Source organism: Telmatherina bonti (genome assembly GCF_933228915.1).
Source record: "Telmatherina bonti genome assembly, chromosome: 6".
NCBI classification, from domain to species: Eukaryota; Metazoa; Chordata; class Actinopteri; order Atheriniformes; family Telmatherinidae; genus Telmatherina; species Telmatherina bonti.
The window spans coordinates 20,496,705-20,512,794 of NC_136624.1; the positions used below are offsets into that span (position 1 = coordinate 20,496,705).

Consider the following 16,090-nt stretch of genomic DNA (forward strand, 5'->3'; position numbering starts at 1 on the left):
TCAGACTACAACCACAAAATCTTTTTGGAGACAGCGGGGCAACGTTTTACATATCGGTGTACCAGTGCGACCTTAAAGTATGCACTTAAGTTTATTTCATTAAGTTTTTTTCCCTTTCTTTACCAGTCATCGCATATTTCATAAAACACAAGAAGGAGCAATAATTTGTGCTCCTGTGGGTTACTCTGCATGCGTGTCTTGATGATAAAACCTGTGTGGTTCATCATCTCCCTGGACCCATTTAATAAGCTGTTGTCTCTCTTCCTTTGCTCAAACCCTTTTGAACTATGTTTTTCTGTGCCCTGCTGCGCCTACTTTTATTAGACGGAGTGGAAAAAGATAGTCTGGAAGGCATAAAATGCTTTTCAAAAACATATTATGCCTTTTCATTATTCACTTTTTGCTTTGCTTTAAGACATGTATCAAGTATCAATTTCCTGGTTATACTTTCAAGTTTTAAATTTCAGCTTTGTGATGACCCTACAATGTGGTAGTAATAATATAACACATATGGTCCCTGTCTGTGTCTATTATCTAATAACCTAAATGGCTTAGCAATACAATAGACTCAAACAAAAACATAAGGAGCCTCCTCAAAAGTAGCTATACAAATATATGACCAACCTGTCAGTTGTAAACAGCAAAAGGGTACGTATTTATTTAAGTACAGCCATTTAAGATCCTTTAAGGTCCTTTTGCAGTTGATTATATGTGTTTATATATATATATATATATATATATATATATATATATATATATATATATATATATATATATATATTCTGCTGTTTTGTCCCCTCGAGTTACACACTATGCATTCTGCTCTGTATGAAAGGCTGCTCTCATATCACCTCGCTCATCTGTCAGAAACATTATAAATCACTCTAATACTTCCAAAGATGACATTGAGGTTTTTACCCTTGTCTGTGCCATAAAGCATCAGATTTGCAACTCTGTCACATCCCAAGCTCATGATGTCACACAAGACTAGCATTTTCTATACTGAGCAGGACAAAAATAAATTGCTTTAGTGTGACTGATGCTTAATAAGTAAGTTGATAAAAGTTTTGCAGAATGAGTCATATGCTTATAAAATAAGCTTAAAGGTTGTACTGCCAAGTAATTTGTGTGACGCTGCAGTGTGTAATCAAGTACCACACTTTCCAGAGCGATCGCCTTCTTTATCACATAAGAACTGTCACCTACCACCAACATAGAGGAGGGTTAAGCCTGTGAGTAACAGGGTGTGCTGAGACCTTGATTGGGTAAAGAGACTGAGAGTTTTTGCTTCCACACACACCCTCCTGCCATCCTTCACACCAACAGGTCATAGCTGAGGAGGCAGCCATCCAAATGAGATATGAAACATGCTTTCACGCTGCTCACTTTGAATTACAGAATTATTTGTTGCTGTGATCCAGCACTCCAGCCTGTGGCCAAAAGATGCCTGCAAAAGTAACTGATTACACCAATGCATATATACAAATTTTCATAGACTGTAATTTTTGTTTTTCTCCATGTCACGCTCTCATTCTCACTGAAAGAGCGAGGCTTGGAACTGCCTCAGATAATTTGGGATGACATGATGTTTATGTAACCTCCAAGCCTCGCAAACCAGATGCAATTATTGGTTCCCCGTCCCTGTGACCCCAGCCCTCTAGCGTTTTGCACAGTAAAACTCCAATGTGGTGTCACAAGACTGTGCAAAAGACAGGGTGATGGGGGAAGGTGGGAACATTGAGTGGGGGCGAGCAAGAGTTGAGTTCTTTTAACAGCTCCCTCTGACGGGAGCTCTTGCCTCCTAATCCAAAGTGACGGGCACTTCAGTAGAGAGGGCGCAGAGCCCCCCAATTTCCGCCAGGACCCCTCAGCAGGAGCAGCAGAGAAGCCAAGGGTTGGGGTGGCAGCCTTATTGTGGCCCAGTGAGTCGGAGTGGGGCAGGGTCCTCATTACAACGCTTAACTGCACTCACAGGCCCTCATTAACCCACCACACCAGTGACTCAAATCAAAACAGACAATAAAAAGAGGTCAGCGTGTGAATAAAAGCTTCCATTTCAGTCTCAGCATTGTAACTGCGTGCTTTTAAACAAACAGGTCTCAGTGAACATTGAAATTCACAACAATGGCTCCGTTTAAGTGAGGAAATTTCCTCTCTTAAGTGTGTTCACTCAACTTGGGTTCAGTTCCTGACCAATTTAATGTATGCTTATGGGCATATGTGAATGTTGCCATCCAAAGTCCAGTTAAACCCCAGAAAAGCTAACAAAATGCTTCTGTTAGCACAGTTGCACAGTGACCTCAGTGCAGGGAAATGGATGATGGGTAATAGTAGGCCCTTATGTATGATGCTGTTGGGATGTAAACCCAGAGCAAAGGTGAAGCCCAGCCTGAATGTGAATGCATATCATTGGCTGCAGAAACAAATGCTGTCACAGGGAAATGGTGCATTTCATAGAGATAGTTATGCAATTAAAGGTATAAGATCAGCTAAATTTTAAAATTTAAAACAATTTTATAGAACTGAAACTAAACATAAATTTGTGGACCACAACTATACCATACCTGAGGTATATCTGTCTGAATTGTACAGTTCCAAAAGACCTTTACTGCTGTGAAATACTAACTTCTGGTCCATCTTTGAAAAGGTGATCGCATATATAGCGATAAAATATGCACACATGTATGAATACATTTTGCCAAGTCTTATTCCACAACTCGGTGGGTGGATAATATGATGCTGTAATCACTGAAGAGGATGAAGTGGGGAGACAGCAGCTAGCTGGCTCTCAGCTCCCCAGACTGAAATACATGGTGATGAGGTCACACTATGAAGACCAACAGGCCATCACATTTTGTCTGTCACATCATCATTGGTGTTCTGCTTCCCATTTTAGAGCCCTCAATCTGCATACATCACCATACAGGAGAGGCAAGTAACAGACTTAGTGGAGGCCTATACGCTGTGCATTACGTGCTTATAGAGGAATGAGTGTGATGAAAAGGGCTCTGAACAGGGCATGAGAGACAGATGAACAATACAGGAAGAGAGGAGAAAAACATGTGGGGAATAGAAAGTGCAGAAAAAGACAGATGGGCCCACTTACCAGCCTGGTTAGTGGTAATGTTGACGGAGGAGTACTGAGGGGAGTAGGGGCTCTGATCTGACACCCCGTTGACAGCCTGCACCTCAAACGTGTATTGCGTGTGGGCCAACAGGTCACTAATGTAGACCCGGGTTTCTGTCAAGCCCAACTGTCGGGGTAAAAACTGTACGTTGTCCCCACACCGGGTGCAGCCTCCTCGCCCTCCACCACAGCTCTTGCAGATGATGTTGAAGACCACATCCTCGCGGCCTCCTGAATCCCGAGGAGGCATCCACTCCAGCATCACAGACGTTTCGTTGACACTGGAGATGACTCCCTGTGGGGCTGAGGGGACAGCTGGAAAACAGGACAGATTGTGTACGTACATCATTTGATAATGCGAACAAACGCATTTTACAACTCTTTGATCAAAAAAGTATTCAGGAAAACTGTTGTACTGGTTCCTATTTATCTTGGTTGTATTTACTCCTTTCCCTGAACAGGATGCAGGACTATTAAAAATAGAGGAGTCAAAATGAAAGAAAAACTTCCAACTAATTTAAAAATGCATATTAACAAACAGGGTATTTAAGGGAAGATACTTGCTCAAAAAAGAGAAATAACATAGATTATACTCCAGAACTTGGAGCTGTAAGGTCATGCTATTAAATCCAGGTCTGCAACATATTACAATATTTCTCTATTTTTCCCTTGTGCTTATGTTTGTAACATACACTAGCAAAAAAAAAAAAAAAAAAAAGGCATCATACAAAAAGGAAGCTAAAAATTGTGAATGTAACTGACAGTGTTGCAGATACGCAATATAGTAATTCTGCTATAGTAAGAACCAGTACAGAAAACTCCACTATAGCAAGTGTTATAGCTTATCAGTGTTATGATGATTATTGAATCAAATTGTTTCAGTGATTTAAGCAGGTTTTATGAAACGGGTTATATTTACATTCAAGTGACAACATGAGCAGAATATTCAGCAGGGAAAAGTCTACACACAGGTAAAGCATCTGTGGATCGACAAAACATCTGATTTTACGGTAAAACTGTTGGTTGTTATCGCTACCTGAGCATGAAAAGTATTCTGTGGTATCATTATGTACTCGAACTTGTACAATACATATTATGTGCATTCTCTACATTAAGTATACAGCAAATACAATATTTTTTTCTATTGTTATTATTTTGGAAGGTGAATGGTGTCATCTTTCAAATGTAACGCCCATCAAACAAAAAGATGCTTGTAAAATAGGTAAATGTCAATAACAACAATTTAACAAAAGAAAACATCTGAGGCTATTAGTCAAAAAATAATATATATTTCTTGAGTAGTGCTATATACTAAATATCTACAACACTGTGTCATAATAGTTTAACTGAAATGATGAAACTGAGTTAGTTCACCGTCAACTGGGAGTAATTGGTTTTAGACTGGAACAGTGTATTTGTCTTTATGAACACTAAGCGCTGGCTCGTATGAACTTAGCTGGTTTTGGCTAACAAGGAGGATAAAATAATCAGTAATGTGATGTGGAAAAAAAAAAGTGGTTGTCACTCACATAAGCCAGAACTTCAAGGACAGCCAAGGATGTCAATTTAGGATAGAAGTTGTGTTGTGCCCTTGATGGTGTGTGAAGGGCATAATAACTATCTCTGCTTACACAACCCCTTCACAGGAGGGGAGAAAATCCACAAGCTTGCGAAGATCCTATAGCCTCTGTGAGCTGACTGCATTCCAAGCTGGCTGTGCCTCTTCCCTCGGGATGCCCATTTACACTCTCTCATTTTCAATGCTGGTGTCCACTTTGTCAAGTGTTTTCTTTACATCTATTCTTGACAATTTTCTCATGGAGGGTCGTATAGAGTTACTGCTGCTGAGAGAGACCCACTGTTTCTCCTATTGAGACATTCTTAGGAGCCAGGCATTACGGGGTGGAAAATTTCCACATGGTGCAGCGTGTTGAGTGACAAGGCCAAACAAACAAACAGTAAGAACTGTTTATCTTTTACAGACATGTGCACCTAATTATGGCAGACATATCCTCCAGGACTAATGAGATAAACAATTCCACTCCACCCACAACATCCTAAATGTGAATCGATCAATTCTTATTCAGCTCCCTTTTAATTTGCAGCAATTAACAGATCCTCGTCTCTGAAAAAAAAAAAAAAAAAAAAAAAAAAAAAAAAAGCCCTTTGGAGTGCCCTTCTTGGTGTCTCACGGAAACATAACTCCTCCTTGGCATCTCCTTCCTGGGGAGGAGGACTAATATCCCTCCCATTAGCTGGCGGGCCTCTCTGATGGCCCTGTTCTCTTGCTTTAATCAGACCGGGCCCCGCTGCGCCTAATACGGGTGACGTGACGCTGCTGCTTTCTCATTCACAACAGCTGCTCAACTCCCAGAGCCAGGCTTATGCAAATCTCCTTTGTTGAAGACCATCAAATTTCTTCCCTCCTCTCACCCTTTCAACAGGCAGAAAGGGGGAAAAAGGAGAAAAAAAACACAACTGCAACTTTGAAAGGGGCTTTTTTTTTCCCCCACTAACCCTCATTTTGTTTTATTTATACCACACTATATGCACCAATTCTCTCTCTTTCTCACATGTGCACACCGCTTATCCCTATCCCCCGAAATTCTTCTCCATTTCTTCTCTGTCTCTCTTTACATCACCCCTCCCTCGCTCACTTTTTACTTTGCCTTATCCATCCATCTGTCTTCTTTCCACCCAACCTCTGTGTCAGTCTTAAATTCAAATTCAAATTCAACCAGCTTCATTGGCATCACAAGAGAGAGTCTCGCCTCGGCTCATTCTCTGAGATTGACCCCTCACAAAGCTACGCGCCCTGGCCCACTAACCTCCGGTCTGGTTTGGAGTACAGACTGTGTGATGTTGCGGAAGGGCAGCCGAGCCTTGTGTGCTGGGTCAGATCTATGGACAGCCACACTTTGAGCATGTCAGCATTATGTTTGTGTGAGGAACAGCTCTGACAGGGTTGCTCTGTCCAGAGTTGCACAGACTAACACTATCCTTTGATCTTGAGGCTCTTCTGCTTGTGGGTGTGAAACGTATTTTTTGTCAAAGAGTTCATATCCGTAACCAAAGAGCAACTGTTCATGTCTGTGAACAAAGTGTGTGTGATTTGAAAGTTCACTTTCGGTGCCTCCTTATACAATACGTACTTGTGCATGGCATCTGGAGGGGATCAGAATCGGTGCGGTAGTAACCATTGCGGCAAACACAGTTAATGGCGCCTTCATTGGTGGTACGGCTGTTAATGGGACACTGCATACAGGTCTCATCTCCTTGAGTTGGCTTGAAAAATCCTGATGGGCAGGCTAAAAGACAGGAGAGTAAAAAAAAAAAAAAAAAGACAGTTTTTAAAAAAGCAAAATATATAATAATCAATTTCTCTACCTGAAATTCAATATATTGTTTTGCTTTATTTTGTTGACAGAGAATGCACCTGAGCTCATCTTGTCAGTATAAATATATCTTTTTATCATTTTACATCAAATACAGACTGTCAACAATACAACTGGCTGCAGGTTTAACATGGTAGTTTGTATTCATTGGTTCTGCATTTCAAAGAAGTTTGATCTCTACTTACATCGTTTTATACAAGAGAAGCCAGCAAGTGAGCAGAATTTAAAACATCCAAAAAATACACAAACCATGAGCTCAAGATAAAGGACAAGCAGATATATGCATACACAGCAGGGGAGCTTTGCATGTGAGGAAACCCTCAGCAGACATAGTGACATGTTCTAAGTTTGCTGTGAATAATTCACCTCGCAGTCTGCAGTGGTCTGCTTTCCAGTTAAAAACCCTTCTAAGTGTCTTTTTATGGAAACCTGTGAGGTAAATACAATCCTCACAGACCTGGTGTGGCACATATACGATGCATCAGCTATTAATTTTCAACTGTTCCTCTCCAGTCACTTTTTGTGTAAATACTCACTGCTAAAAACAACAACAACAAAGAAAATGTTTTGTTTTTTTTTGTTTGTTTTTTTCTAGCATTTGCACCTGCACCATATAAAGAGCTCTGGTTTTGCTTCTGGTAATCCAGCTCCCACGTGACCCTGCACACAGAATAGAAATCCAGAGGTGTTGGAAGTACAGTAACCTGAAAAATCCACACATGAGACATGTTGTTTCTCTCAAGTTAAAGCCCCCCAGGTCTTTTAGTATATTGCTTATCTTTAGTAGGAGTATGAGAGTAAGAGTAATACATTCTGTCAAATGAAAGAACACAAAGAACATTTTCCATTACATGTGCTTCCTTTTGAAAATATTTTATTATTTTGAGTTAAGTATTTTAGGCTAAAGGCAGTACTTTTTAAATTGAACTATCAAAGCTGATTTACATATGTGAATTTGAAAATTTTTCTTTAACATAAGTAAATTCCTGACAAAAAAAAAAAAAAAAATTAAATTAAAAAAATCCATTAAAGAAAACTTAAACACTTCTTTTAAAAAACAGCCATTATTTAATTCTGGAGCTTGAAGCTCAGCAATAACATCTGGAACATGAAAACTCTTGCAGCTGTGGTTCCTGTTAAATAGGGTCAAATCACAAAACAGAATTAGTCCAGGTCCAGTCCAATGTTTATGCTAGAAAAACACATCAATGTACTCTGAGACTGTTCAGACCTCTGATTTAATGCTGTTTCCCCCCATTTGTAAAACAAATGCAACAATCACAGCCGTCACCTTTACAAGCTTAATTCTCTATTTGTGGGAGATGAAGACATCTTAGAAAAGACTCAGCATAAGACAAATGTGCTCTAAAAATGTTTTTTTTTTTTTTTTAAAAAAAAAAAAAAAAAAAAAGCTGTAATATTTTTAATAAACACATCAGTACCTCAACAATTTTTTTACACAAAATCAGAGAACATTTAAGCAACTGCATGCTTTGAAACACAATAAGACATTTTATTTATATTCAAGAAAAACAGGCTGTGCCTCGTAAAGCATGTATGCCACATACTGTATGTTACAGATTACCCTAAACACCAGAAATCACCCAAATAAATCCAAAGTAATCTTAAAGATCTCTTCACAAAGAATTAGCCTTGACATGTTTTTCTTCTTCCATGATTGATGGAGGTAAAGGTTTTGGGCACCAAGCGAAACATGAGGCCTGGACATTCACACTGCCAGTCAACAGGGTCTGTGAATGAGGCCCAGGCAACAGCTATGTGGGGAATTGGGATTGGACCTCGGAGGCACAGTGAGGACTATGAGAGTGCGGGTCTCTGAGGATCACCGCCATATGAAACAGTATAAAGATGTAGTGGGGGTGGGAGTATAAAGGTAGAAACAAAGAAACGAGGGGAGAGAATGGCTGTGTGTGTGAGTTATTTTCAATCCAAAGAATTTTGTAAGTTAGTGTCCACTTTAAACGTAAACGTGTGTGACATTCTGAGAAATGGCTTTAAAAGCTTCAAAAGGGAAAGTGAATTAAAATAACTGACTCACACTCACAAAGCCACATGATGCCAAGCTTCCACAGTGGTTGGACCTAAATATTCTGTGGTTGCTGATGAATAACCCTCTAGTGGGTTATTTAAATTGTTTCCACTGAACACCAAACCATCAGACATTATCCTCTGCTTATTTTATAGTCATTAAAACAGTATCGAAATTACATGAAAAAGATCATACTATAGTAACCCTACTTCCAGCAGGACTGTGAGATTCTATTGCGTTTGTAAAGCCTGTTGCTACAGCTGTACTTGTAAGGAACATTTTAAAAAGTGGAAAAGTGCCTTAGAATAATGTGATAAGTCTTTAGTTCCTTGTGGAAACCACAAAAAAAAACAAACAAAAAAAACCCATAATCCCTTTCATTTATAGATAAATCTTTCATGTATTGTTATATATTTAAAAGAAGCAGATGATTCTGACTAACAGGTTTTAGATAAAAACAGGCGACTCATTAGAAAAGAAAACAACCCACACAACATTCAGTGACAGATATTTACCTGCAGAAAACTAGTCCCAGTGATAACTATGATTTATGGTAAAAGAGACTTGAACCAAATCTAGAAAAAATATTTGCAAAATCCATCCCATTCAGTTGAAGATGTAAGAGTAATATGTCTTTGCATTCCTCTGTGCTTTGCCATGGCCGTTATTTTAGGGAAATATTTGGGGAATTTCCACTTTATACTCAGATGACAGATTTTAAGAGTTGCACAGTTGGCTGGTGTCAGATGTAGAGCAGCAGAGACATGGAGAGCAGTGATTAAAAATCAGATCAGGGCTTTAATTCCCAACCTCCCCACCTGCCAGATAGCTGCTGTTGAGCGGTTTGATCATCATGCTGGCAGTGGTGCTAAACACATGAGAACTAAAGGCTACTTTTTTTTTTCATGTTCGCTCTAACTTCTGAGATCCTCCTGGCAAGAAGCGATAATTACTGTAAGAATATTCATTGACAACAGCTCTGCTGTTGCTTGTTTCGTCTCTACACAAAGTTATTAATATCATCAAAAGCATCGAGCAAACACACCACGTTTTGCTCTTTTATCTGGGGACTGCAAACATGGCTCTTAGAAATGGGACTGACAATGAAACGTGGCAAGAAGTCAAGAACAAAAGCCATGGCGAAAAGCATTAAGGGAATTCATAAACACTACAGCCTCCATTTTAATGGGACCTGTGTCAAAAGGCCCAGATCACCTTAAACTGCTTCCAGGCACACAGAAGGCAGCCATCCATTTAAAACTTAAATGCAAATAAATAAAACTTCTGCTAGTAGAGGAAAATAGTTTTGTTGCCTGATCATTTAAACACCAAGTTTTATGTTACTTTAATCCGAAGCTACATCTTAAAACATCTTCTGAATGTTCAAACACACACACACACACCGAACCCCCAGCTGCTTTCGTCTGCCTATGTTTATGACTGCTAATAATATATGGCGACATAAAAGCTTTAATTAGGGGTTTTTGCAAGACTCACAGAATAAAAATAGTACAGAAGGAGCTGTGAGGCAAGGTAAGTCAGAGCACTAGGGTGCTGCTTAGTTTTTATAGCAGGTAATTTGCTGGTTGTTTCAAAGTTTTCCTGACTGTTACAGACACAGTGATTTATAGCACATTAAAGAAGAGACCTGCAGCAAAAAAAAACAAAAAAAAAACATCTAAATGCTACAAAGTGTGTCAATATGTGTGTGTGTGCGTGTGGGGAGTTGGTTGGTTGGGGGAAGGGGCATAAAAAACAAGCCAATATTTATGTGAACAGCCATGCTGGCCTTTTAGGCATTTGTATGTTGCTTGTATGTTGGTTAGTGACACAACGCTTACAGAGACTTAGCAAAAGCTGAGGTTTTAAACATGTCCAGCGGGTTGGCAGGTGAACTTATGGATAATCATCGAGTTGTTTCAAAACAGTCCAAAACCGAACCTATTCTTAAGAAAAAAAAACAACAAAAAAAACAAAAACATACTGCAACAACTTTCCAGTCTCCTTCATCCACCATGTTTGATCTACGACTGAAAACAGGAAAACTCTTTGTCCAGAAGTCTGCAGCATCACAGCAACCATAGCACACCCCCTCCGGGCATCTCCACCCCATTTTCCTTTTTCTCTCTTTTCAAGACCCAACAGACCCTCCAGAAAACTGCTTTATTTAACGAACACACCCTTAAAGAAGAGACAAGGGATACAAAGACGGACAAGGGTTGTGCATGTGTGTGTGGTGTTGAAGGTGTGAGAGACAAAAGCCTGCAGGGGTAAAAGAAAAAAAACAAAAAAAAAAACAGAAGAGGTGCGTTTTGTGAGCACAGCAGGAAAAAGTGCTGAAAGCAGTGAAAATGGCTAGCATCAGAGGGATTGTGTGTGTGTGTGTGTGTGTGTGTGTGTGTGTGTGTGTATGGTAGGTGTTTCCCCGTATTCCATTTTGACCAAAGAGGACCGGGCCCGAGAGCTGAGTACATCTATAGTCCTTTACTGGCTTTGAAGCAGCTTGTAAAAATGCTATGAATCATAGTGGTGACAGATTAGAGGATATCAAGATACAGCGCTGTTCCACCAGAGGAGAAATTAGATCAAGACAACTTGTTACCTTGTACAATAGCTGTGCTGTTGCATCTACAATCCTGACATCACAAATACAGTAAACCATCAAGTAGAGTGTGACTGTAAAACGCCAGTCGTGGCCAGACATAGAGCCGAGAACGCCAGCTACAAGTTGTGTGTCTATAGCTGGGAACGAGACTGAGCCAGTACCCCCTGCCCCCACCACAAACCCTCCCCCTGCTTAAGCACTTCCACGGGGAACACAAGCTAGCACTGTTTGGAACACAGACTCTCATGATTAAATTAGGAACGCGGTCCTCCTGGCCATCTAATTCAATCAGGCTTGTGTGAAAGCTATTAGACAACTGGCATTCACTTCACCCCAAACATACACAAATGATATATTCATTTCTCCCTGTAGGTTTCCATGTCTTGTGCAATTAACAGGTCTGGGACTCTGTGTGGTCTTTTACATTGTGAGCCAGGACAACTCCAGTGTTTTAAGGTAACCACAGGTGACCTACAAGGTGTAGATCAGGGTGTACAAACTTAGGGAATAGATGGGGTCAAATAAATGGGTTATTTTTCAAAGAAACCCACCTCATGTTCAACATTTAGAGCTTAACTTTCAGAGTGGCTGGAGAGTAACTGAAGGACGTCACAGTCACTAACACTGCATTTAGCACTTGAAATATCAGATTGGTGTAAAATTTCATATCAAAATGAAGATAAATGTCATGATAATTACTACTAATTACTACTGGCCACTTTTAGGTTTTCTTTTTGAATTTTGCAGATATGCAGTCTGTGTTTAAGTGGTATTAACACATTATTTGGATGCTTGCTGATCCAGTCATCTTGTATGAATGAATAATGTAAACCTGTGCATAACTGTGTTATTATCTGTTTTTGTACGGTATGTGATTCTTGTGTCATGCGATATGGGAAGGCAGAAGGATGACTAGAAAGTGACTTTTCTCCTCAGCATTTTGCCTTAAGCTGCATCATCTCAGCAGTTGTCATAGAGCACAGATCCCCAATCCTCCTCCTTCCAGCAGACTCCTTTGGGACAGATTAGAAGCCAAAGTGAGCGGCAGATTAGCTAGAAATGTGGGACACCTGGGAAATAAGCTCTGAGGGTACCTCAGCAAGGCTTGGACTTAAGCTACACACATAAACAGGACATACAATATATGTACACCCTTCCAAGAAACATACAACGCAGGATACTGCCTCACATGAACACATCCAGATCTCATTTAATTTAATCTTCCTCTGACACATATACATCAAAACATGAAAAAATACAGACCATAAAGCAGTGAGCTAATAATAAACTCAATATGGCCACTGTCCAGAAGACAAATTCAGCTTGCACTGCAAGGGTTTAACCTCATATATGTGGCACATACACAGGGCTCACTATCACAAGGTATATTTACAAGGACAAAAAGAAGTGTGAAGTGCTGTTCAGAATGTCCGTGGAGGCTAAAAATACTTTGTTATGGTAATACTGGTCATGTAACAACAAGTGTAAATTAATTTACCACTCAGTGACTGGATTTCTCATTAATTCCTTGACTTTGTCCAAAAATAATACTCAATTATATATATATATATATATATATATATATATATATATATATATACATATATATATATATATATACACATATTGCTCATTTCACAACTATTTGTATAGAGTTCAAGAATCTAAAGATGTTTTTTGTTGTTGTTTTTTTCTAATTTCCAGTCTCAAGTGTTTAATTGGTTAACATGGTGATGCTTCAGTAATCAGTTGCCTTGGTTACCTGACCTCTTAAAACATTAAATCTTTAGAAAGAATCATGCCCATGTGATAAATATTAGTGTTTTTTTTCCCATTCAAACAAGCAGAGTGACATTATGTTTTAGACCATGATGATCATCAAGTCATAAATACCAAAGGGGGTTTAAAAAAAAAAAAAAAAGTATTGAAAACTATCTTTTCCGCAATATTTCCATACTGTCTGATAACTACCATCTGTCAATAAAGGAAGAAAGAGAGATGAAAGGAGAGCATCAGTGGAGCCATACATGCAGCGGCAGCACAGTAATAATGTCTGGAATTTTCAAAGCACTCTTTTTTTCTTCTCTACCGATTTTTTTCCCCCTGAAAAATAAAATGGGGAAAAAGAGGCACAAATCTGGAATGGTGAAATTACAGGCGACTGAGCCGACATGTATCTGTGCAGGGCAGGAATATGAACAGGGGTAGAGGGTGGGCAGTTATGTGGAATAAAGTGGAAAGGGTCATTTCATGCAGACAGATCGCTTGACAGCTTGCTCTCCAGAGGATGTAGGGTTCCAATCAGGCTGATAAACCCCTTTGGTACAGCAAACTGTAGATGTATGGGGTGTGTCAAGAGGAAGTCCCTACTGCTGGCATCAATCTTTATTTAAGTGGGCTTGTAAAACCTTCACTTGCCAAACTGAAATCATCGACATTGTATTCCATTATATAAAATTACATATTATTAAAGAGAGTGAAAGCATGTTTGGTAATGCAAATAATGGTATATAATTTAAAACTGCTGCATGGTCCCCCAAGTGGCTGTGCAGACAACTGCACAGATGCGTTAATTCATTTTGTAGTTTAATCCATTAGGATGGGATTAACCTGTATGTATGGTGTTCAGTTGTTCGCAAACAGTTTAATTTATTCTGTTCAATGAATTTCCTTATCCATTATTAAAGAATGGCTTTGAAACCACAACGAAGGCCTTAATAAATCATATCACATCCCAGTGTTATAAAAAATGTATATCTCATTCCCTATTACAGTTGGTTTAACCTGCTGTTGGACTTTATACAGCTGCACAAAGTCCCATAAAATAGTATAAGACAAAGCAGCAGTGACTTCATGACCATCAGACACGGCTGGAAGGATACAACAGGTCAGTAATGTTATAGATCCATTTCCGTGGGCTCTCTGGATTTGCAGATTGGTGTTAAAATTGACCAATACTAAGGGACTGATTCTGACTTTAATAATGAGAGAGTCTGTGTCCACTCCAAATGCGTCTTTGGTTTTGACGTAACAGATGTTACTGTTTAGCCAAGGTAGGAACTTTTTCTCTGATTTTTTTTTTTTTTTCCTTGTTTTAATTTTGGAACCTTCTAATTATTTCTTGAATAGTTGTTATAATTTCCCAAATGCCTTTCACTTTCAGGTGGTCTTGCCTGATTTGATGTTTGATTAAGAGGACAAACAAGGCTCTTTTTAGATTTTTTTTTAGAAAGAACACCAGAATGGGGGTCAGATAAACAAGTCACCATACTGAACAGTTTTTGTATTTTGTTGCTGAAAACCAGGGCAATACATGTTTCTGATTATCATCTTATTGCGGGTCTTAGGGCCAGTTGTGAAGATCATGACTACTTGTTGATGTTTTAAGTTGTTAACAAACTGATTTGTCAAGCATTACCTTGGTCCATGACAGTTGATGGTTTGGTGTGGATCAGAAAAATGAACTAAATTGGAAGGTTATCAAGGTTTAGTGTGATGAAGGGCTGAGAATGTAATACTCTGTTCAAGAGCCACATTCATATAGCTGGTTAGTAGGGCATGTGTCCACTATAACTCCTTGAAAAGTCTACGGATATCTTACAGATTATCAGTATTTATCTTGTTAGCTTTCTGAAACTCTTCAGTATCTCCAGGGGACAAGCTGAAGTTCATGGGTGGAGTCATTAGCTGGCTCGGTTTGGCTAACAGCTGACCTGTGTCATTAAAAAGTCCTTGATAAGGACCCAGTCCACGAGTTATTGAAACAAAAAAAGAAAAAGGAAACTTCAAATTATTCCAAACAAAGCCAATTCCGAGTTCAATAAGACTTTAAAACGAGTAAAAGCGTTAAGGAGTCTGCAGTTTCCTACCATTAAAACAGTGAAACCATTGTGGAGTTCTCATGTTTGAGGAAAACAAAAGAATGTGGTCTGCCTAAATTAAATCTCGCCTTTGCCTTCGTGAGAGCAAATTGCACACTGCACCACAGAATGAAGGGCATCCCTTGAAACATCCGCCCATCACTTTCTGAAGACTGTACAGCAAGTTTGAAATGAGTTGCATTGGAAATCCTTTTATTCCCCCAACCCATGAACAGTAGCTCACATAACACTGTACATAGTCCATACCACAGCCCATACCACAGCTCTCAGCATACAATTCACACATTTTTAAGGCATTTGCAGAGGACGGTTTTTACAAAAGCACTCTCTGAAACAAGCAGATTGATTTGCCTGAAGTCTTTATGAGTTTTGATAGGGGCTGCCATTGCCTTAGCCTCCAATACCCCCAAATGTGCCCTTTTCTCAAGGACATACAGTTGCTAGGGCAACAGGAGCCATTGCTATGTAAGGCAGCTTCCCCGCACTGTTATGCAGGCTGCACCTAGACCTTACAACCCTGATCGTAGTCACAGACTGCTGATGACAGTGGGAGTAGGTGGAGGAAGAGAGTGGAGGAAAAAGGATGGGAAAGGTAGAAGAAGGAGAGCAGTGGAACGAATTGATGATAAATAATCTCAACGACCTGCTGAAGACATACAGCAAGTCAGTGCACAATTCATATATATGTCTTGGTAGAGATAAGAAGCAATTTTGGCTGAATTATGTTGCCCAGTCCATGAAAAAAAGAACCTGTTAATGTTGTCTTACTGTTTCAAGAGCTACTCACAACACGAGGAACATAATCAGAATCATGTTGACATCAATCTTTCTTATCTCGTTAAGCAGCCAGCATCTATTCTCTGCCCAACACTGGCTGGCATTCCTGCCACCACAGGTGAGAAGCAAGCTGAGAGATGGGTAGTGGTGCTGGAGTCCTTTGTGCCTGGAGGCAGATATAGGAAATGGCTGACAGAAGCAATCACTTGTCTGTATGTGTCTTTTTGTGTCTGTGTTTGTAAAGAGCAGCACAGA

The 16,090-nt window shown here is 39.6% G+C and overlaps 1 protein-coding gene across 2 annotated transcripts in view; it reads right to left on the bottom strand.

Moving 5' to 3' along the window:
• The window catches only part of ephb2b (eph receptor B2b), a gene marked incomplete at both ends in the record, with an annotated part of 114,923 nt that overhangs the window by 26,248 nt on the left and 72,585 nt on the right, over positions 1-16,090 (bottom strand). For both annotated transcript variants that reach the window (XM_079242221.1, XM_079242220.1), the window contains 2 exons: positions 3,107-3,442; positions 6,280-6,435. In XM_079242221.1, coding sequence (XP_079098347.1) covers positions 3,107-3,442; positions 6,280-6,435 — 492 coding nt within the window. The remainder of the gene's footprint in view (positions 1-3,106; positions 3,443-6,279; positions 6,436-16,090) is intronic.